The 21,463-nt window shown below is 61.1% G+C and overlaps 1 protein-coding gene across 1 annotated transcript; it reads left to right on the top strand.

Moving 5' to 3' along the window:
• The first annotated feature begins 876 nt into the window (after window positions 1-876).
• Window positions 877-18,236, top strand: CD5 (CD5 molecule). The gene is made up of 11 exons (XM_037515702.2): window positions 877-928; window positions 9,502-9,546; window positions 11,441-11,755; window positions 12,171-12,230; window positions 12,494-12,826; window positions 14,253-14,537; window positions 15,497-15,622; window positions 16,319-16,372; window positions 17,161-17,283; window positions 17,713-17,804; window positions 18,158-18,236. Exons 1-10 carry the CDS (start codon window positions 877-879, stop codon window positions 17,799-17,801), a joined length of 1,482 nt encoding a protein of 493 aa, XP_037371599.1. The 3' UTR covers window positions 17,802-17,804; window positions 18,158-18,236.
• The last annotated feature ends 3,227 nt before the right edge of the window (window positions 18,237-21,463 follow it).

Here is a 21,463-nt window from a genome sequence, read left to right as displayed (position 1 = left end):
CTGCCTGGGATGGCCCGGATCTGAGCAGGGCTGGCAGCCTGGCTCTGGGTCTTGGTCGACCCCACCTGGAAAGCAGAGGCCTGGAGGGAGTCGCTGAACCCACCCAGGGCTGGAAGCTGCAGCCCTACCCTTCAGCCCTGGCCTCCCCACCAGCTCCCAGGACCCAGCGCCCTGAGCCCTGCCCGTCCTCAACAGCCCCAGTGGGACTCTGGGGCAGCATCCATCCAACCAGAGACCGGCACACATTGTCACAGTGAGCGCGCACACACACACACACACACACGCACACACACACACACACACACACACAGCGTTCCTCCCTGCAGGAACCCTCCCCTGCTTGCTGGTAAAATACCACCTGGGGATTCACCTCCAACTCCCACCTCATCACAATCAAAAGGGGAGGTGGAGGCGCCTCTGGATTTCCATCAGGCTGCAGCAAGAACCGTGTTGCACCCTGCGGCCCACTCCGTCCACTCCGGCACAGCTCAGTCCTCAACCTGGGCCCCTGCCCTGCGACCCCACAGACCCGCCCTCCCTCCTGGCAGCTCCACCCCACTTGGGCTCCCCACACCGTGGTCCTGTGCCAGGGTGGCACAGAGGGGCACCTCACACAGCCGCTCCAGCCCGGCCACCCCACGCAGGAAGCTGGCAGAGGCCAGAGGCGCCATTCAAACTCCGGCAGGTGGTTTTACCAGAAGGAAGTTGACAGTTCAACTTCAAACACGGTGACGCAGGCCCGCAGTGCCTGCTCCCCGGCCCACCCCTGCCCACGCCTGCCGCCCCGCCCCTCCTCTCTGGAGGGTGCCTGGAGCCATACACCCTCACCCACGGGTGCTGAACTTGCCGGGACTGAGGCAGGAGGAGGCCGCGCCCATGGGATCTCAGCTACCGCCACTGGCCGCCCTGTACCTGCTGGGGGTGCTGGGTGAGTACCCCTTTGGGGCGTCCGCCAGGGTGTCTGGGAGCAGGAAAGGAGATGCTAATTCTTCCCTTGGTCTGATTCTGGTGCCCACATGTCACCTCTCTAGAGCATCACGGGGGGCATTCAGGCTCCCGCAACTTGGTCTCAGTTCTCAGCCTTGCAGGGACCACCCCGCGGCTGCCATTCTGCTCTGCCTTGCACTGCTGGGGACCTGACTGCGCCCTTCCAGGGGGTGTCCGTGCTCAATTCAGACTCAGCCTGGAAATCAGGGCCACTTCCCTCAGCAGCATCCCCACCCTCACCCGGTGAGTGCCCGGCCTTTACCTGGAAGCCTCCAGGGACGGGAAACTCACCATCCCCCTCGACCTGGGCAGGATGGACCAAGGCAGGGCAGGGACTGCCTCTGAAAAGGCGGCAGAGCAGATGGCAAACGCACACCGTCCTTCTTGTCCTGCCCGTTCGGTCCCAGAGGTCCCAGTCGGGACAGCCAGGCAAGGCTTGAGCACACCCCGGCCTGGAAGAGGGGTCCTGGCCAGTCCCCAGGGGCCACTTGGAAAGTTCCGGGGCTCTGGGGAAGCTGGGAGGGAATGAAGTCAGGGGAGACTGAGCTGGGGCCTCCGCGTGGTGGGGAGGAAGCGGGGTGTCCTCCACCTCAAAGCTGTGGCCCCGGCTCGGGACCAGACCCCCGCCCTGCCCCTGGCACTGGCACCGGGGCATGGGGAGGCGCCTGGGCCAGCCGGGTGAGAGACGGGAGTGCCGGTGGCCAGCGCTCTGGGTCACAGCCCGGGCACCTCCGGGCCGCCATCCTCCCATTCGTAAAACGCAGCGGCGCCAACAGGACGGGCTCCGACCATTTCTCAGGGGCATGGAAGGTCTGGCGGGGTGAGAGAGCTACCTGGCTCCAGGGCTGGGACGAGCGGTGTGGGGGCATCAGGTGGGGACTGGGGGAGCTGTGTCTTCCACGTCTGCCGGGGACTGACTTGGGAGACGTGACTGGCCTGGACAGGGAGCCACAGTCCCTGCTGGAGAGGCCAGCGTGTGAGTGCGTGTGTAAGGGGTGAGTGTGTGAGAAGGGAGTTGTGGATTTGTGTGAGAAGTGTGTGTGTGTGGGCATAGTACACATGGGTGTGCGTGTGAATGTGAGCATCTGTGTGTGAGGATGTGTGTGAATTTGTGTATGTGCATGGGATAAGGGTGTGTGTAAACATGTGTGAGGGGTGTGTGCGTGTGTGTGCACGCGCGTGCTTTCACAGGAGTGGGGGGGCGCTCAGCCCCACATGCAGGTTCACGTCCCCGGCTGTGTTCACGTGGCTGTTCTACATGGAGCTGCTGGAGCAACGGGAGGTACAGAGGCCTCCCGTCCCCAGGGCAGAGGGCGCGGGCCGCCCGGGCTGCCTCCGGGACCCTCCCAGGAGCTACTGGGGCCTCCTGGGCCCTGGGGACTTTAGGCCCTAAGCCTCCACGTACCCTCACCTGTGGCCTCTGACCCCACCAGCTAGGTGGGGGGTGGGAGCCCTGCTCCTACCCCCTGAGGCCCGTCGTGAGGCTGACTCCTGGCAGGACAAGGCAGGGTCTCCGGCCCGCAGAGCCCAGAGTCGGGAGCACAGGGAGGCAGTGCCTTCCCCTGAGTGTGGAAGCCCCTGGAACCCAGGAGCACGCAGTGCCCAGGGCACAAGCGTGCGTGTTGGGGGATCACAGGCATCCCCTGCTCAGAGGGCCACCGCCTGCAAAATACCGTTAAAGCCATTTTCTTCTATACGCTTCACAACAGCCTGCGGCATAGCCTGGGCCAAGTGGCCCCATTTTACAGAGGGGAGAACTAAGACCCCCAAGACCCAAGTGGCAAGTCCAGGCAGGGGTAGCTGGTGAGCAGCAGAGCGACCCCCGCCCTGCACTCATGCCCCCCTGTGATCCCCGGTATCCCCTTGCAAATCACTCCCACAACTAAGAAAATGGCTGCCAGACACAACCAACCACCGCCAGTGACACGCAGCCACCAAGGGCCGTGCTGGGACTGGCCGCAGCACAGGCACCCTTCCAGCCGTCCCAGGAAGAGAGGCCTTCTGCCCGCGCCCCAGGTGCCAGCTCCCTGACTGGCCGTGGGGGCTGTGCCTGTGCCCTGGGGACCTTGAGGTGTGAAGATGCCCACGGCTGGCCTGAGGTGTCAGGGACCAGGCTTCCCACAGGCGCCGATCCGGCCCTACCCGTAGCCCCAGCCTGCCTGGGGAGCACCTGCTGCTGGGGGTGCAGGGAGGCAGCCCTGGGCCCTACAGGTGGTGCCCAGGCTGGACTCCAGAAGCCAGCACTGGGGCACGGGACAGTCAGGGACTTGGGGTTTGAATTCCCGTCTGCACTTGCCAACTGGGTGACCTTGGGCTCTTTCTGGTAGCTTCCGTTAGCTTTTCTGTACAGTGGGAATGACGGACACACCGGCCTCGTGGATCCGTAAGGACTGAATGGCACAGGGAACGTGGAGCTTCGGCAGGAGGGTCTCGTCGTGTAGGAAGTGCTCAGGAAGCGCCAGTGATTCCTGGGGCCAGTATGTGCTCGCAGGTATCATCACCATCAGAGTCAGCAAGAAACAAGGCCGGGCCGGCCCTGGTGGGAAGGGGTCCTGCCGGACGTCAGGGAGCCAGCAGCTTTCCCTCCCCCAGTCCTCTTGCACAGGCTGTTCATTCATTCATTCATTCATTCATTCGTTCATCTGTCAGACTGAGCGTCTGCTCTGCGTTCAGCTCTGTGCAAAGTTCTGGGGTGCAGCAGGGAACAAACCCGGAGCGCCGCCCCGCACGGAGCTGGCACATGCACAGGGCTCCAGAGACCCCTTAGAGGACACAGGCTGACTGGCACCCAAAAAGTATTTCTAAATACAGCGAGAAGTGCAGGGGAGGAAGTGAAGGGTGAGATGCAGGGACCGAGTGCACTGAGGGACTGTCCCCCAGGCTGGGCAGGCGGGAGGGCCTCTCTGAGGCGGTGCGGCCTCACTGAGAGAGAAAGATGGAAGGAGTCAGTCAGGCAGAGAAAAGGGGAACAACGCCCGCAGGGACTGGCAGAGGGAGACAGGCCGAGGGGCTGGGCCCACACAGGAGAGGAGGGGATAGGCTCCAGGAAGGAGCAGGCTGCCTGGCCGGGCCCAGGCTGCAGAGGCGGAGGCCCTTGCTGGCCCTTGTTGGCACTGGGCACAAGGCACCATGCCCGGAGCACCAACCCAGCTCCTCGGGGAATGGAGGCTCTGAGAGCTCGGGAGGGGGCTGGCCCTCCCGGTCACTCTGCCCAGGCCCACAGTGACCCAGTGTGGCCCTTACCACAGTGACCAGGGAGGGACTTCGGTTCCATCCAACAAAACTCAACAGCTATGAGTATGTAGGAGCATACGTAAGCATGCGGGGCGCATGCATGTGTGCCGGGGCACGTGTGTTGTGTGTGTACATGTATGACAGTGGCGTGTGTTGTGTGCTGTGTTGCGTTGCTGTGTTCATGTTTGTGCATGCACACGTGTGTGTTGTGAAGGTCTATAGGGCTTGGAACAAAGCAGATCCAGGTTCGAGTCCTACCTGGCCACTCGCTGATGACAAAGACCTCTCCAAGGGTCAGCTGCTCGTCTCTAAAATGGGGGAGACCAAGTTGATGAAGGGTCGTGGCAATCATGAAATCCAATCCACGCAAGTATTTATTGAGCACCTACTGCATGCCAGGCACTGCTCTAAGTGCTGGAGACAAAAAGTCAAAATCCCTGCCGGGTGGACCATCACAGTTGTCGGAGTGGGGCAGGGGTGGGACGGGACGGCAGACGAGAGGCCCCCAGGCCAGTGGGTGTAGGGGTGCCCGAGGTTGTGAGCTGCATGGAGACAGCTGGTTGGGGGGGTGCTTTATCTGGCAGATGCCAGAACAAGGAAAGGCTAAAATCTGAGCAAATACCCACAGAGGCGGGTGAGTGCTGGAGGGTGGGGGTCTGGGGAGGCCCAGCAGGTGAAGAGCTGGTCAGCACGCGGCGGCGGGAGGCAGCTGGCCTCTTCGAGGACTTGGACTTTTTCCTCTTTGAACTTGAGCCACCTGATGCCCAGCACCCTGGGAAGAAACGGTAGCTCGCTTCTCCAGGCCTTGCGGCGGGAGCATGTCAGAGCTCAGAATTTTTCAGATTTTAGAGGGTAACATCGTATGTGCTGTGTGCAATTAGAGCCAGCCAGCCTGGGAGGGTAACACCACCTCATCAAGTCCATCCGCATCTCTGCAGTGAAAGAGACAATTCCTGCCCTACCAGGGTCCCTGGAAGCTACAAACAGCCTCCCACCAAATGCGTTAGAAAAGACTTTGCTTTTGGAATTGGAAATGCAGACAAGGGAGCGTGGCCCCGATTCACCGCCTCTGTCACTGTGCCCACTACCAGCGCCCTCATCCTTATGTGCCCCGGGGCTGGCTCTTACCTTCTCACAGGGACTCCACACTCTCTCCGAGGCTCCTCTGCCCGCCATCACCTCTCCATGCTCTTGGCACAGGTCTTGGCTGAGCAAGAGCAGAGACCCGAAAGTGCTGGGCCTCCCACCCGCTCCTTTCCGCGGGCCACTCCTGGCAAAAGTCCGGGGTGATTCTCTGCAACTTTGCACTTAAAAAGGGTCCTGATCATAAGCCGCCTCATCCGGGCTCCCCTGCCCCAAGCAGAATCGCAGCACTTTGTTTCCCTGAAGCTCTGATACAGCTTCCGTCAGACAAGTCTCTGCTGATTTGTGTTGTTGCCAGTAAGAGGGATTTCTGGCCTCCAGGTCAAACTCTCATCAGAGGATGAAAGGAAGGAAAAGCCAGAAAGCCCCTGAGGCTGTCGGGCATGTCACGTTGGAGGTGAATTGATGGCTGTGGCTGCCGCACATCAGGCCCCACGGCACACCAAGCGCCTGCTGGCTTCACTACCCGGCAAGCAGGGTGAACACGGGCCCCCTCATGGAGGGAAGAACGAGGTCTTTATGAAACCAACTGGGGTCTGCTGGGGGAGGAGTCCCATAAACGCCTCAGCATCCTTGGGGGTCCCGATGCCAGAGGACCCTCAGCAGACCATGCCCTGGCCTCAGTTTCCCAGCCTAGGGGCTACAATGAGATGCTCATGGGTTCAGGCAGGGCCTATGAATGAGCAGGAGGGGCCTGGCCTGGGCTATTTCTGACCCTGGGGAGCGCTGTGAAGCTGACCGCACACAGAGCCGTAAGTGTTCACCTGCTGTCCTGAAGCCAGAAGATACTGTGAGTTTCTGGCAGATGCTCTCCATGCAAATTCTGCCCTGAGCCAACAGGAGGCTATTAAAAATCTTGATGCTTTCCCACGTAGGAAAATGCCCATGGGTCTGCAGAAACCATCAAGGATTTGAAGCTGGGGCTCGCCAGAGGCAGGGGCCCTGGGATGCCGGTAACCCAATCCGGACAGGCTCCCCATGACATGGCTTGCCATGGCCAGGGCGTCCTACTTTTAAAAAAACATCTAGATCTTTTGATTTTTTTTTTTCAAAAAGCAAAGTAAAGCAAAGAAACTTATTTTAAAAGGGGTGGGGGGACTCAAAAAATATCTCAAGCACTGTGCAGACCCAACAGAACTCACCCGTGGCCTGATGCAGGCTCTGGGGCTGTTTCGCAGGGAGCCAGCATGAGAATCATCCAGAATGATGGGGGGCCAGCGGAGTAGGTATAGGGGATGAAGGTACCGTGCCTTCAGGATTCACCCTCACTGAGACCTCACCAGGGCAGGTAGGGTCAAAAGCCCAGGCATTTCTCAGTCTAAGCCCTAAATTGTGGGGGCTGCACAAGGGTTGGCAGGGGAAGGAAGGAAGAACATTCTCCTTCCCAGCTCCAGCCTCAGGAGCAGTTGTGGGTGCAGACGTGGAAATGGCAAATGCTTCCGCGCCTCATCCCGTGGTCTAAAGGATCTCAAGGTTTCTGTTTGCAGATTCTGCAGCAGGAAAGCCTTGGGCTCCAGCCGCTGGCAGGGGCTGAGAAAACTGTAAGCCCAGGGGGGTCACGAGAACCTGAGCCCAGTTTGCCAGGTTCAGGAGAAGGAGGATGTTGGGCTGGCGCCTTTGAGAAGCAGCAAAAAGAATGAAAATAAGTTGCAGAGGATCCAAAGCTGACTGCATCCCTAGACGAACAGAGAGGCTAAGTCCCCGGGTCAGGATGCCGCACCGTCCACCTCCACCCACACCCTGCCCTCCCCTGATCAGGAGCCAAAGATCAGAGATCGCAGAAGGAGCTGAGGGCTTGTGGAGTCTACATAAAAAACCAAGCCCAGAGAGGTTGAGTGACTTGCCAAGGACACACAGCAAGTTCGAGGAGGTCTTCCTGCAGCACGTGTCACTGCTCACAGGCATTCCCTCCCATCAGGCCTGCCCGCAGGAAGAGCAGGAGGCAGCCATCGCTGCCTGCCCTCTGCCCGGAGGGACGGCAGCCTGGCCCGCGGCCAAAGTGCAGACTGTGCCAGATGGCTTGATTTAGAGTCCGGCCCAGCACGCACCAGTTGCTCGGGCAAGTTATTTATTCTCTTTCCATTCTCTTGTCTGTGAAATGGAGATCAAAATAATAAGTACCTACTTTACAGAGCTGTGGTGAGGTTTGAGAGCGTTAATTCATAAAAATGCCTGGGAAAACACCAGGTCGTGTCTCTTACATGTGGAATATAAAGAAGCAAAACAAAGGGACAGATGAAAGCAAACCCTAGAACTCTGACTGCAGAATTGAGGCCACCAGAGCGGGAGGGGGCAGGGCAGAGTGGGGAGGGGGCACAATGGACTGTGGTGGAGGACTGTGGGTGCCTGGTGGTGGGTGTGTTGTGGTGACATACACCTGAGGGGTGTGAATCTATACCTCTAAGTCACATACAGCATTGTAAACCAATGGTGCATCCATTAGAAAACCTTAAAATAGCAAAGGAGAATAAAATCAACAATAGTATTAAAAAATGATGATAATGCTCGGGATGGTGGTGGTGCTGGTGATGGTGGTGCTGGTGATGGTCATGGTGATGGTGATGGTCATGGTGCTGGTGATGGTGATGCTGGTGATGGTGGTGCTGGTGATGGTGGTGCTAGTGATGATCATGGTGCTGGTGATGGTCATGGTGCTGGTGATGGTCATTGTGTGGTGATGGTGGTGCTGGTGATGGTGGTGATGGTGATGGTGGTGATGGTGGTTAGTGGTGGAGATGGTGGTTGGTCATGGTGCTGGTGATGGTCATGGTGCTGGTGATGGTCATGGTGCTGGTGATGGTGGTGCTGGTGATGATGGTGGTGGTGATGGTCGCGGTGGTGGAGATGGTGGAGGTGGTGGTGATGTCCTCCTGAGGTGCCCTGTCCACTACAAGAGATCAGATGATTGAGCTGGTTGACACGCTTCTCCCCTCACGCCCTCCAGACCACTGCTCTGGATGGACACTCCCCGTCTGTGAGAAATTCTCTGCCCTTCGGAGGCCCGTCACCCCAGGGCGACGGTGACAGACTCTAGTCAAGATGGAGGAAGTCATCTTTTCTTCTTCAAAGAGTCTGGTCACAGGAAGGGTGTTGGTGGGGGCACATCCCCTTAAAATTTCACCAGCAGCTTCAGAACACTTGGGCAAGAATAGGCTTTTAAAAATACACCTATTTTTTTTTTTTTTAACACCCAGCAACCATTTCCCAAAAGCTACTTCAACACAGCCACGTACTGTGTTGCGTGCGCTGACCTGACCCGACACCGCAGCTGCCCCCGGCTCCCGGCTGAGCAGCCGCTGGGGAGTGAGACCCGGGCCAGCTCACAGCTGCTCCCGGACACTCAGAACTGGGGGCAGCCAGGGCCCAGCACCAGCGGGCCACCCACCCTGTCCCCACCCACAGAGGAGCTGGCTACCGGTCACTCTGCAGGGAGCCCCCCACTTTCTAAGCCGCCATCCCACATTTCTACTGGATGGCCAGAGGGAGGGCCAGGTCCCTAGGGACCCAAGTCCCCCAGGGCTGTGGTCCCTGCTCCCGCACCAGCTGTGGCACCACCTTGGGCAAGTCCCTTTGCATCAAAGTCTCTCTGAGCTCTGGTTTCCTCTGCTGGAAACTGGGAGCTGTTACAATAAATTGCTCTCCTTCTTCCTCTGATGGAAAGCAACACACAGGCTATTTTGCATTGCAACCCAATCCTTAGCCACACGACGTCGTGTGCATTGGACAGCCTCTGTTCTAGTCCATTCCATTAAAAATTACTATTGGTGGTAGCATGTCCGCGAAAGGATAGCATGAGGGAATCCGGGGGCAGGACGGCAGTGCCGTCGACGCCGTGATGGTGCTGGCGACCACGGATCTGTCTATGATACGGAAAATTCATTTTACTATACGTTCATTTAAAAAGTAAAGTTTTTTTAAAGAGAACAAAAATGATGGTCGCAACCCCCGCAACTCATTCCACGCCCACCCAGGGCTTAGGACCGTGGCCCGGCCCTGGGAGCAACCCAGGCGGTGTAGCATGAAAACCCTGCCCGGAGCCCCAGCGGTGGGGGGACAGGACCGTCACCAGGCCTCGGGCGGGCGAGCGCGATGGGGGAGCAGCGGGAGGCTCACCTGACACCTCTCTCCTTTCTCCAGCCACGTCCTGCCGACTGGGAGAGCTCAAGGGGAGCGATGATGCAGGTAAGGAGAAAATGCAGGAGGCCTGCGAGGGGGCAAGAAGCCGGGGAGGGAGCAAGACAGATCCCTCAGGCTGTCGCCACCCCACGCACAGAAAGCAGGCTGCCCAGAAACGCGCCTTGCCACGTCCCTGCCGAGTTCTCAGCAAAGACGCTTGCAGCTCAGTTCCCGACGGAACGTGAAGCCTAGAGACTGCCGCTTCCCGAGCAGGGTTCCACGGAACATGTCGGACAAAGGGTGGGCACTGGCACATCACCCGCTGAGTGACGGTGCGCGCGGCCTAGCGGAGGCTCTGAGAAGTCCTGCGGGGGAGAAGCCTGCGACATCTTTAAGCTCAGCTGTTCCAAACCCATTTCACCACAGAGCACTTGTTGTCACGTTTCCCGAGGTAGCACCATGTTGAATGCATTTAGGGGACCATGGGGCTGGAGCTTCTCAGGAAGCCACCCTGCACCGAGAAAGGGCCGGCGGGACTTTGCTGGGCCCTGGGCCAGAACCCGGAACCCCACAATAGTGTCCTAGCTCCTAGCTCTAGCAAGTTCCTTGTTGTCTGAGCCCCACCAGTTCCCCGACTGTAAAATGGGGAGGGCTGAATCCTTCCTCGCGAGGCTTCCACCAGTCTGCTCGCTGGAGGGAAGGGCAGTGCCAGGGTTGGGGCGAGGGTCTCTGACGAGCCATGTGTCCTTGGCTCGGGCTCTGGGCCCCAGGCGTCTCATCTGTGGGAAGAGAACGTCAGTCTGCCTGGTAGTCCCCAAGCAGGGTTGGCCTCCGCCTCAGAGCCACTTGGAAGAGGCTTTTACATTTTTGAAAAATTCCTTGACTGGCTCAAAACCTTACAAATATGAAAAGACCTAAGTAAAGAATCTTATTTCCATTTCCGCCCCCCATCCGCCCAGTTCTTCCCCACCCTGACACCCCACACAATAACCGCATATATTCGTGTTTTGCATGTCCTTCCAGAATCCCTTCACGCAAATACAAATATATACGGTTCTTTTTTCCTTCGTGGAACTTTAGAAAATCACATTAGCTCTGCTCCTCGCTATGATCCAGCAGCTCCACTCCTAGGTATTTACCCAAGAGAAGAGCGTCACGTCCCCCACACAAAGGCAAAGGACAGGAATGTTCCTAGCAGCTCTATTCACAGTAACCCAAACCTGGGGGCGCCCAAGTGGTGGACAATGCCGGGACAGCCAGACAATGGCATGTTATCTGCAGTCAGAAGGAGTGACCAGGACGCAGGCAGCGACACAGAGAAAACTCCACCCCTGCTGAGCCAAAGCAGTCAGGCGGGAACGCAAACAAATGAGACTGTGTTCTCAGGGCCACGTCTGTGACATCTGCCCACAATCAGGACCCGCGTCTAATGACAGAAAACAGGCCTGTGACTGCCTGGGGCTGGATTCAGGGCAATGGAGGGAAGTTTCCAGGTGATGGAAATGTCCTTTGTGCTGAGTGTGGCGCTGCTCACAGGTGTGTGTGAATTTGTCCAAATCTATTGGACAAATACCCTTGAAGTGAGAACATTTCACCACATGCAAATTAGACCATCGTATTGATTTTACAAGTTGGGGTGGGGGTGTCGCAGGCTGTCTCAGATCTATTGGAACAGAATTTCCTGGGGTGGGTGAGTCTGCTGAGCAGCGGCTGCCGAGAACCTGCGTCCACCGCTCCACGGTTCCCACTGAGGTCTCGAGCCTCATCCGCCCGGGCTTTGGGGACCACCTGGGTCAGGTGCAGCCCCAGCCTGGGTTTCTGAGAAGTTCCTGCAGAAATTCTCATGGGGCAAGGCGGGTAGACTGGGGCAAAAGGGAGCTTTGCTGGAGGGGGGGTGCAGGGAGGGGCCCCCTGGAGGGCCCTTCCCTGCCTGAACCACACACACCTCTTTGATCCACAGTTGGCCTGGTGGAGCTAAATGCCTCCAACTCGAGGTGCCAGGGCCAGGTGAAAGTGCCCTACGACGGCGAGCAGCGCACAGTGAGCAGCCGGAGCTGGCGCCTGAGCCGGGGCCAGAACCGGGATGACTGGGAGAAGTGGGCCTCGGAGCAATGCCAGAGTCTGCAGTGTGGAGATGCCGTGGCCCTTGGCTACTTGCCTATCTTCAACCATCTCCAGAGCCATCCCCAGATCTTCTGCCGAGGACAAGTGGGGTCTCTCTCCAACTGCACTGAGGAGACAGGCCCGCAGGACTCTCTGAGCCTGATCTGCTTAGGTGGGTAACTAGTCGGCCACATGGAGGCCCCTGACCTGGCACCACCCTGAGGAGGCCACCCAGGAACTGGGATGTGGGGCCTGAGCAGGCATGTGGGAGGGGGTCCCTGATTTACAATCACACCCCCCAGAAATATAGCCCAGGGGTGCTGGCCTCTGCCTGCTGGGATGGAAAAGATCAAGTTGGCTCCTTATTCCTTCAGAGCCTGTTTTCCCAACTGTAAAAATGAGCTGGTACTGCCCACCCCCAGGGGCTCAGAGACAGTGTGTGGGTGAGCCGGGCTTCCTGGGGAGCGGGGGCCACATGGTGATCCAGGTCTTTCTCAACACTGCCGGCTGCCCCAGCCCTCCCTGGGCACCCCCCGCGCCCGCCCACCCAGGTCCCCTGCCCTTCCTCACCAGGAGTCTCATTTCAGAGCCGAAGACGACACCTCCTCCCACGAGCCCCCCGCCCACAGCCCCTCCGGCGCCCACAGGTAAGAGGGTTCTCAGCCCCTGGATCCTGGTGTTTTAGCCAACGGCTTGTTTAGCAAAATGTTGGTGATTTAGCAAATAAAGCACAGGAAGCCCAGTTACGCTGCACTCAAACACGAGTGTCAGCGCGTCCCAGACGGTACCTGGGGCCTCACAGGCCCCCAAAGCCCCCGCCTGCCATTCGCGTAATGTCTGTGTGTGGGAACCACAAGGCTCCGAGTAAGGTGGGCCCCCGCGCGGCCATCCCTGTCTCCCCTCCCTCTAGCTCCTCCCGTGCTGCAGCTGGTGCCAGGGCCCTGGGGCCTGCGGTGTGCCGGCGCGGTGGAGTTCTACAACGGCAGCCTGGCTGGCTTGGTGAGCTCTGAGGACCGGGGCAGGATCCAGGGCCTGGAGGACCGCATCTGTGCACAAGTCCAGTGTGGCTCCTTCGTGGAGCACCTCCCAGAGCCCGAGGCGCCGTGGGGACCTCACCCAGGGGCTAGCGGCTCCTTGCCCATTCGGTGGAAGGTCGAGAACACCAGCTGTGGCCTGCTGGAGCCGTGCTTCTGGAAGGACCAGCACCGGGACGGCGGCCAGGCGCTCGCCCTCGTCTGCTCTGGTGAGTGAGAGCCGGCCAGCACCCGGGACTTTTCCAGATGAGCCGTCAACTCGTGCTCCCCAGGGTGCCGGCGCTGTGCAGAGCGCAGGGTGGTGGACAGCTGACCGCTGGCCTCAAACACAGGGCTGACCAGGCCCAGCAAGGCTGTTCTCATACCCAGCAAGAGCCGTGGCGATCTCTGCAGAGGGACACCCCAAACCCAAACATACTGCTGGCTTGGCAGCCATGGGGGGGGTAGGACCCCAGGACTTCCAGGGAGGCAAGGTCTCCTCCTGGGTTTGGTGAAGAGGAGGAGGTGGGGAGTCATGGCTTGGGCCAAGGGCATTTTTACAAGGTGGGTGCTATTAGTATCCCCCACTTTATAGAGAAGAAGCTGAGGCTCAGAGAGCTCAAATTTCTTGCCCAGGACCACACAGCCCTCGCTGGATGTCCACTCAAGCAGTGTCACTCCCAGAGGCTACTGTCTACACAGGGGCTACTCGAAGTGTGTCCTGGGTCAGTCTGGGGCAGGGGTCTGGCTAGACACGAGATGCTCGGCCACAGCTGACCCGGTGAATCAAGATCTGCATTTCAGCAAGGTCCCAGGGATCCTCGAAATCCCTGGAATCCAAGACGCCCTGCTCAGGACCCCGGCTTATCTTGCAAGCAGGCCCCCACCCCCACCCCTTGGCTGGGTGTGAGCTAGTACCCTGCTGCCCGCTCCAGGCAGAAGCGACCCCAAGCCCTCTGGCCTGTGGAGGGAAAGTGAGTTGACTCCCAACCCACTCAGCCCTGGGCCAGGGGCCCCGCAGGTCGCTGCCTGCAGAGCCATAGGCTATTTTTTCTAAACAGAAGAATCACTAGGGCTTGTCCTGGTGAACCTCCACAGAGGTTCTCTAACCTACGCAGTGCGTGTCCCCCGGTGGACACCAGGCCCGCCCTGACAAGCAGCAGTGAATTCTGTCTCCGCTGACTAGGTCTCCCAGCACACAGGGCCTGGGCAGCAGCGTTCCTGCCCTGAACCCCCACCTGGACCCCAGGGCTCAGGGCAGGAGGTAGTTCCCATCCCTGGCCTCAGTTTCCCCTTTCGGATGAGCCTTACCCCTCCCAAGGAGCAGCCAGGAAATGAGCAGGTGTTTCTGCAAGGGAAGTGGCCCAGGTGGGAGCTGTTTCCTGTTGCTCATCTCTGGCCTCCACCTGGGAGGAGGCCACTTCCTGGGGGTGGCATCACCACCACTGAGGGGCCCACGCAGCTCAGAGGCACCAGGACACCCTGTCTTTGGATGAGAGGATGCCAGCGGGAGCGGAGGGTGGAAGGGAAGGTGGTCCCACATGGTGCCGAATGTCCCCTGACCTGCACCCCTGCGCCAGGCCAGCGGCACGGGGCCCAGTGGCAGGCTTGCTGCCTCCAAGCCCGCCCCTCACCTCCCACCGCTTCCCTTCACAGGTTTCCAGCCCAAGGTGCAGAGCCGCCTGGTGGGGGGCAGCGGCCCGTGTGCTGGCTCTGTGGAGGTTCGCCTGGCCAAGCAGTGGTTGCCCCTGTGCCACAAGACCCCGGTCAAGAGCAGAGCGAGGTGGGAGGAGGTGTGCCAGGAGCACCAGTGTGGCCAGTTCATCTCCCACCAGGTGCTGGACCCCCGCGCGACCTCCAAGGGGCTCAGCTGTTCCCAGGAGAATCTGTCCCAGTGCCACCAGCTTCAGGAGAAAACCTGCCAGAGGGTATTTATCACATGTGAGTTGGCCACAGCCGCCGTGGGTGGGGGCGGGTCTGCGCTCAACCTCCAGGGCCCAGTCTGAGCGCATGTCTGACAAGTAGGCCCAGGAGCTAGACAGGCGCCCCGGAGCACAGAAGGCACATGGCAGGGAGGGGGGACCAGACTCGGACAGCAGTGCGCGTGAACCCTAACATGCAGAGTGGCGATCGTGTCGGCAGCCAATGAGTGGCTGACTCTTCATTCTACCATCCGCTCTTCCAGAATGGCAGACAGACAAGCAAGGGCTAGATGGCACATGTTTGTTACACTAATGGCAACTGAGTAATGAACACGAGAGAGAAATGGATGGATGGCTGGCGGATGGATGGCGGATGGTGGATATGGATGGATGATGGATGTGGATGGCTGGTGGCTGGTGGCTGGCTGCTGGACGGGTGGGGGATGGTGGCTGGTGGCTGGACGGGTGGGGGATGGTGGCTGGTGGCTGGCGGCTGGACGGGTGGTGGCTGGTGGCTGGTGGCTGGACGGGTGGGGGATGGTGGCTGGCTGCTGGACGGGTGGGGGATGGTGGCTGGTGGCTGGCGGCTGGACGGGTGGTGGCTGGTGGCTGGACGGGTGGGGGGTGGTGGTGGTGGGCTGGGCGGCTGGACGGGTGGGTGCATAGAAGGATGGAAGTTCTATGATCACATAGTGGTGTCTGATGGCAAGGTGATTACTGATAAGCAACAGAAATGGTAGAAAGTTAAATAGTTGGTAACAAGAGTGGCGAGCGATAGTGGCAGGGTCACTTGTCAGATGAGAAACGGAGGATGGAGGAAGGGAGAGCAGAGAATTCAGAAATGGGCGGAGAGACAGCCTTTCGCACATGCTGGTGAGATCCCTGGGAAAAGCAGCCGGTCGGTCAGTCACGTCCCTCTGAATGGACAGTCTCGATGCCCCTGGGCCGGCACGGAGTTAACTCCTCTGCCTCCCCCAGGCCAGGACCCCAACCCACCGGGCCTGGGCACCGGCTCCGTGATGAGCATCCTCCTGGCGCTGGTGCTCCTGGCAGTGCTGCTGGTCGTGTGCGGCCCTCTCGTCTACAAGAAACTGGTGAAGAAATGTAGGTGCAAGAGGCCCAAAGCACCTGCCTTTCGAGCCCCATGGGGGGGATCGAGGGGTTACACTCAAGCCCCACGGGGGAGGGTCCCACCCAAGATAGACGCTTGAGGTCATCTCTGCTTCCACACCCAGCCAGTCCCCTCTGCCGCCCACTGGCCTTTTTCTGCTAAGGTAGAGGAAACAGAAAGCCGGGACATGGTGGCAGCTGATTCGCCCACCTCTGGGCTGGGAATCCTGGGGCGTCAGCTGGGCCTCTGACCTCAGGAGGCCGCAGGCCAGGCCCACTCCAGCCCTCAGCAGCCGCAGGTGCTGCAGACAAGCCGCTGCCTCCCTGAGCCTCAGTTTCCTCCTTATCCTCGCAGACGCAGAGGAAAGGGCCTGAGTTAAGGAAGTGAGAGTCAAGGAGTTGGGAGGAGAGGCGAGGGGAGCTGCAGGCGGGCAGGGTCCCTGCGCCCTCCGGGTCTCAACCCCGCCTCTAAGCACCGGTCCCAGGTCTCCTCCGACACTTGACCTGCTCCTGTAGCTCCCCCTGGGACAGGCCCCCTCTGAACCAGTCAGAAAGCCCAGACCTCAAAGGCTGCAGGGGGCAGAACTTCTGCCGCTGCCCCACACCTTGGCCCCTCCCTGGCTGCCCCTGCCCTCCGGCTCCTCAGCGCCCCCCGCCCCGCTCTGAGCCCCTCTCCTGTCTGCTGCCTAGTTCAACAGAAGAAGCAGCGCCAGTGGATCGGCCCCACAGAAATGAGCCAGAACAGTAAGTGTCGGCAGGCAGGTCCTCCCTCACCCGCGCCAGTGTCCTGGGCCGCGGGAGGAGGCTGTGAGCACGCGGGGGGCGGGGGGAGCTCACGGTGACCACAGACAGAGCCAGCGGCCGCACGTCGAAGGGGTCACTGTGGAACCGAAGGGGCCCCACTGTCGTATTTGGAAATCAGGCTGCGTCTCTGCTCCAGGACTTGGCAGAAGCTTAACGGGCTTCGTTGCCTTGTTCATCTCCAAAGCGGGACATGCTCGGGCCTGTCCCACGGCGAGAGCCTGGAGTCCGTCACGGGCGCGCCCAAAGGCCAGGTTTAGAACAGGCCGATGCAGCCCCGGGTCTCCGCGCATGGCCAGGCCACTCTCTGGATGGAGCCGCAGCTCTCCTGCCTCCCACTCCAATTCTTCCTCCCTGTACAGATCAAGGGCCAAATCCTTCAAGAAGGTTCCGTATTCAAATCTTTTTACCACACATAGGCCCTCAGTTCCAGATCGGCCCTTTCACGTGTTCTAATGCCCAGCTTAGCGCTTGATGACTGACTAACTGATGGTCGGAGGGCCCACTCCACACGTCAGGTGGCTGATCGACCCCCAGCTGCTCCAAAGCCTGGCCCCTGCTCGTACGAACCTCCCCAAGAGGAGAGGGGAAAGGGGCTGCCTGAGGAGCTGCAGGGGCTGGGGCTCCCGCCACCAATTCCACGAGGGGACCAGGACACGGACTTCCGGGCCCCGCTGGGCAGGGGGAGGTGGACCGAGCAGCGAGTCTAACCGTCTCCTGCCTCTGCTCAGTGTCTTTCCACCGCAACCACATGGCCACCGTCCGCCGGTCCCAGGCGGAGAACCCCACGGCCTCCCACGTGGAGAACGAATACAGCCAGCCCCCCAGGAACTCCCGCGCCTCGGCCTACCCAGGTGAGCCCCGGCCGGGCAGCGACCGTCCAGAGAGGGCAGCGGGGCCCCGGGAGGGGGGTCTGCCTGTCCTCTCGACAGCCGGCCTTGGCAGGGCGTGGAAGGAGTCAGCCCAGCCCGCCGCGCCTGCCTGCAGAGAGCCGCGCTGGGCAGCCGTCCGCGCAGGCCTGTTTCTCGCGGGGCCTCACGGCCCCTGGTAAACGAGGCCCTCGGGGCAGAACAGAGCCCTGCGGGGCGGCCCCTGACTGGCCCCAACAAGTCAGTCCCAGGGAGCGTGGAGGGCGGCACCATTAGCGAGCCCGGGCCCAAATGACCAAAGCAGCCCCGGGCGCGCAGCCGCCAGCCCAGGGCCCGGGGATCTGCCGCCCGCGGGCCTCGCGGCGCTGGTGGGGAGCCCCGCCACAGATGGCAGCCTTTCTCCCCTCCCCGCAGCCTTGGAGGGCGCCCCGCATCGGGTCTCCACCCCGCTGGATAACTCCTCCGACAGCGACTACGATCTGCACATGACGCTGAGGCTGTAGAAGGTGGGTGTGTCCCCCCCACCCCACCCCGGGCACCCCGGACCCCAGGATCCCTGGGAATAAGCACCAGCCCCTCGGCCCCGGCCCCCGCCACCCTGCCCTTCCCTTGCGCCGGGGGCTCTGAGCTTCAAGCTCCTGAAAGCGAAAGAATAAGCAGCAGCGATTTCGGGGGCGGGAGCTGACTGGCGAGTAGCACAAGAGGGGCCCCCTCCGCGCTGCCTGGTGACACCGTCCCCACGACCCCAAGGCCCCAAGAGAATCCTGAGGGGCCGCACCTCAGGGGACTTGGGGGTTTGGGGCTGCCCCACCTCCCAGCCACCTCCAGGGTGCGAGGTTTCCTCCTCCTCACCCCACAGAACTGGGAACAGGAACGAAACACCCAAGGGCCCCACCTTTGGTCCCAGCACGCGGCCCTCCACGCTGGAAACGGGGTCTCGGTTTCCCACCCGGCGGGGCAGAGGTGAGGCGGCCCTTCCAAGTGCCCCTCTGCCCTGCGAGCTGCTCTGCCCCGCCCCGCCAAGCCCAGCCCAGTGAAGACCCAGCCACCCTCCCGGCTGGCCCCGGCTCCCGTGGGCGCCAAGAAAGAAAAGGCTGAACCCGGACCTAATGAGCGCTCCAAGCAGACACACGTGGCCGCTGGAGCACCCAACCCGTGCATGGGGAGCACGGCCCCAAGGCACCCGCTCTCGGGACACTGTGACCCCAGTGGGGCGGACACGAGGCTCGCGCTGGGGCAGGGGCGTTTCTCCAGTGTGTGTCTAACATGGTCTTGTCAATAAGCTTCGTTCACCCCCGGGACTCGAGCGCTCCTCCGTGCAGCTCCACCCGTGATCCCTCTGGGGAGCAGGAGGGAAAGATACCGGGGCACCTGCAGCCTGGAGGTCACAGCAGCTGCCAGCAAGGCCTCGTGGCCCCCCGACCCAGTGTCCCCCCACCCCTCCGCGGCTCCCCCACTGCTTCAGTCTCTGACAGAGAGCAGGGTCCCTGCTGTCCAGACCAAAGGGCACCAGTGCTCCCTCAGGGCCCTGCACAAAGGGGTCCCCAGAAATCCTACCCTGGAGGCTGTTTCCACAACAGTCAGCAGCCCAGAGCTAGAGCGCTTTCTGCCCATGACAGTTAAGAGGCAGAGAAACGCTGCTGGACCCTGGGGGTGCAAACCCTCTCCACCACAGTCAGGCCCTCCCGTCATCGGGGCCTGCGAGGTTTCCTTACCTGCAAGCTAGGCATAGGGGTCTCGCAAGGGGAGAGACCGCAGGGCCTCGCCCAGCCCCTGGCCCACCCATCTGGCCCTGTGCCCGCAGGGAGAACAGATGTCGAGGGTCCAAGCCCAGAAGCCAACTCTGGAAAAGCAACTGGGAGTTAGGTGGGCATGGGGAGGGGTGCTCCCAGTCAATGAAGCGGGGGAGGGGGCGCTGGCACCCCAGAAGGCCCTGGGTGACACTGGGCCCCCCCAACACTCTTCACCCAGGCCCCGCCCTGCCCTGCTCACGACTCAGCTCCACGAGAGCCCGGGGTTGACCTACTGGGAACCCCAAGGTGGGACCCCCAGTCATGGCCCTGCACTGGACAGCACTCAGGGCGCCTCTCTGGCACCTGGGAGGCAACCCTGAGAGGCAGACCAAGGACGGGAGGCACCGGGGCCCTACCAGCCTTTCCACATCGGTGCCCCTTTTGTGCCCCAGTGGCCTCAAAGCCACCATGGCCTACTTGGAAAACAAACCTCCCCCAAAAGTTGCACTAAAGCAAAACATCTCTAGAAAGCGGTTTTCCCAGTGGTGGGCAATGCAGTCCTGAAAGAGCCCTCCAGGAAGCGACCCAACGGCAGCATCCTTGACCACCCAGGAGCCTGCCCAGGGGTGGCCCTGGCAGAGGCACAGCCCCCAGGCCTGGGTCGGGGCTGTTTCCCTGGCGAGCAGCCCTCTCTGCCCTGCCTCCCCGGGCTGGAGAGGATGCCCAGGGTGACCTGGACCACCTCACGCCCACTTCCTGCCTGCAGCAACCAGCCAGCCAGAGCGAAGAGTGGCCCCACATTCCTGAGCAGGTTACTCACCTGACCCCCAGAGGCATTTCAGTGTGCCACCTGGTTCTAGCACATTCCATGTCAAGTCAAGGAAACCAAGGACCCCAGGGGAACACTCAGACTGCAGAGGATCTGGGAGAATCGAACAGACGAACATGTCGGCCAAAGGGATGCCTGAAATGGCCTCACCCCCACCGGCACAGCCAGTGACCTTCTCACCAGAGGGGGAGTCTCTGAGGCTCAAATTTGACCTTAGGGTGTCCCCACATCCACTGTGGACTTGGGGAGGGGGCCCAAGGGAGTCCGTGGTTTCTGTGCAGGGCGGAAAAGGGTCTGGGGAGGAAGGCAGAGAGCCGTGCTGAGCAACCAGCCGAAGCAGCCCCCAACCAGCCCCCTCTAAAAGTGGCACCCCCTCGCTTTAGCCCAGGCACCCCCACCACCACCCAGCACCAACCCAAGCCTGTGACTTGATTAGTCTCTTGAACGAGGTGTCAGCTTCTTTCTACACCACCATGTGGTCCAACATGCCCTGCAGCCCGTTCCTCAGACCCGACCAGAGGTCAGAGGGGGCAGAGGGCAGCACGCACGTGACCGGAGCCCCGCCAAGGTTGTCCAGGCTTTCCCAGGGGCTGCTACCTCTCAGTCCCAGGAGCCAGAGCAGCATGGACAGGCAGGTGGTGAGCCTCCCACCTGCCTCCAGGCTGTGTGCTCAGCCTGGCCCCACCCCTGCAATCTCCTCCCTCTAGTTAAAGTTGGGGGGCCAAGGGCTGTTAAGAGAACCCAAGAGACAACCACCATGGAAAGTCTAACAGGAGGGGCAGCAGCTCCTGGATTCGTCCTCGCATGTGTCCCCTCGCAGGGAACAGCAGGAGGCCGCCTGGTCTCCTGACTCCCCTGACCTGCCCTTCCTGCCGCGAGCAGAGGACGCCCTCCCAGGCCTGAGATAAGCCGAGTGCAGGGCAGCTAGGGAGGGGCAGGCTGGGCAAAGGCAGGAGCCGGCTAGTTGAGGGGCTTGACGGCCGCCGCCCCTTAGCAGAGGCGGGACGCGAAGCCTGGCGAGCTGCCGGTCCTGGCTAGCCCAGCGGGGGGCAGGAACGTGGCAGGCTGAGCTGGATTGGGGCCGACCGCCCCTCGTGGGCCCCTGAGGCATGGCGGGGCCCCAGCTCACTGCCAGGCCCAGCCCGAGTGAGGCTCCAGCAAGCAAACAGCTAAGGGGGAAACCCCGAGGAGAGGGAAGGGAATACGGACAGAGCCAGGCCTGGGGCACAGGCCAGCGGGGCACCCTGCGCGGGAGTGACGCCTGGATGAGGGGGCTTCGTGGACGGGACTCAGCGGGGCCTCTCAGCAGAACGTGACCCCAAGGACGGGGAAATCCATGTCCCGCCAAGCTGCCACACCTTCACCTCCCAACCCCAGAAGGCCGGCACTGCTGGACTCATCCACGTTTATTATGGCAATTGATTACACAGACACACGGGCGATCGCTCATGTGGTTCCGAAGCGCTCGAACCGGTGGAGTCCATGAGTGACGTCTCTTCATAAATACCAGGAGACGCGAGCACAGTGGGAAGGAGCCGCCGGTGCCGGCCGAGCACCATGCTGCGCGCACACCACGCGCGCGGGCCCGGAGCCGGCAGGCACC

The sequence above is a fragment of the Talpa occidentalis genome, unplaced genomic scaffold (assembly GCF_014898055.3).
Source record: "Talpa occidentalis isolate TD23 unplaced genomic scaffold, MPIMG_talOcc4v2.1 talOcc4.17, whole genome shotgun sequence".
Taxonomy (NCBI): Eukaryota; Metazoa; Chordata; class Mammalia; order Eulipotyphla; family Talpidae; genus Talpa; species Talpa occidentalis.
This window is presented reverse-complemented; position numbering and strand designations above follow the sequence as displayed.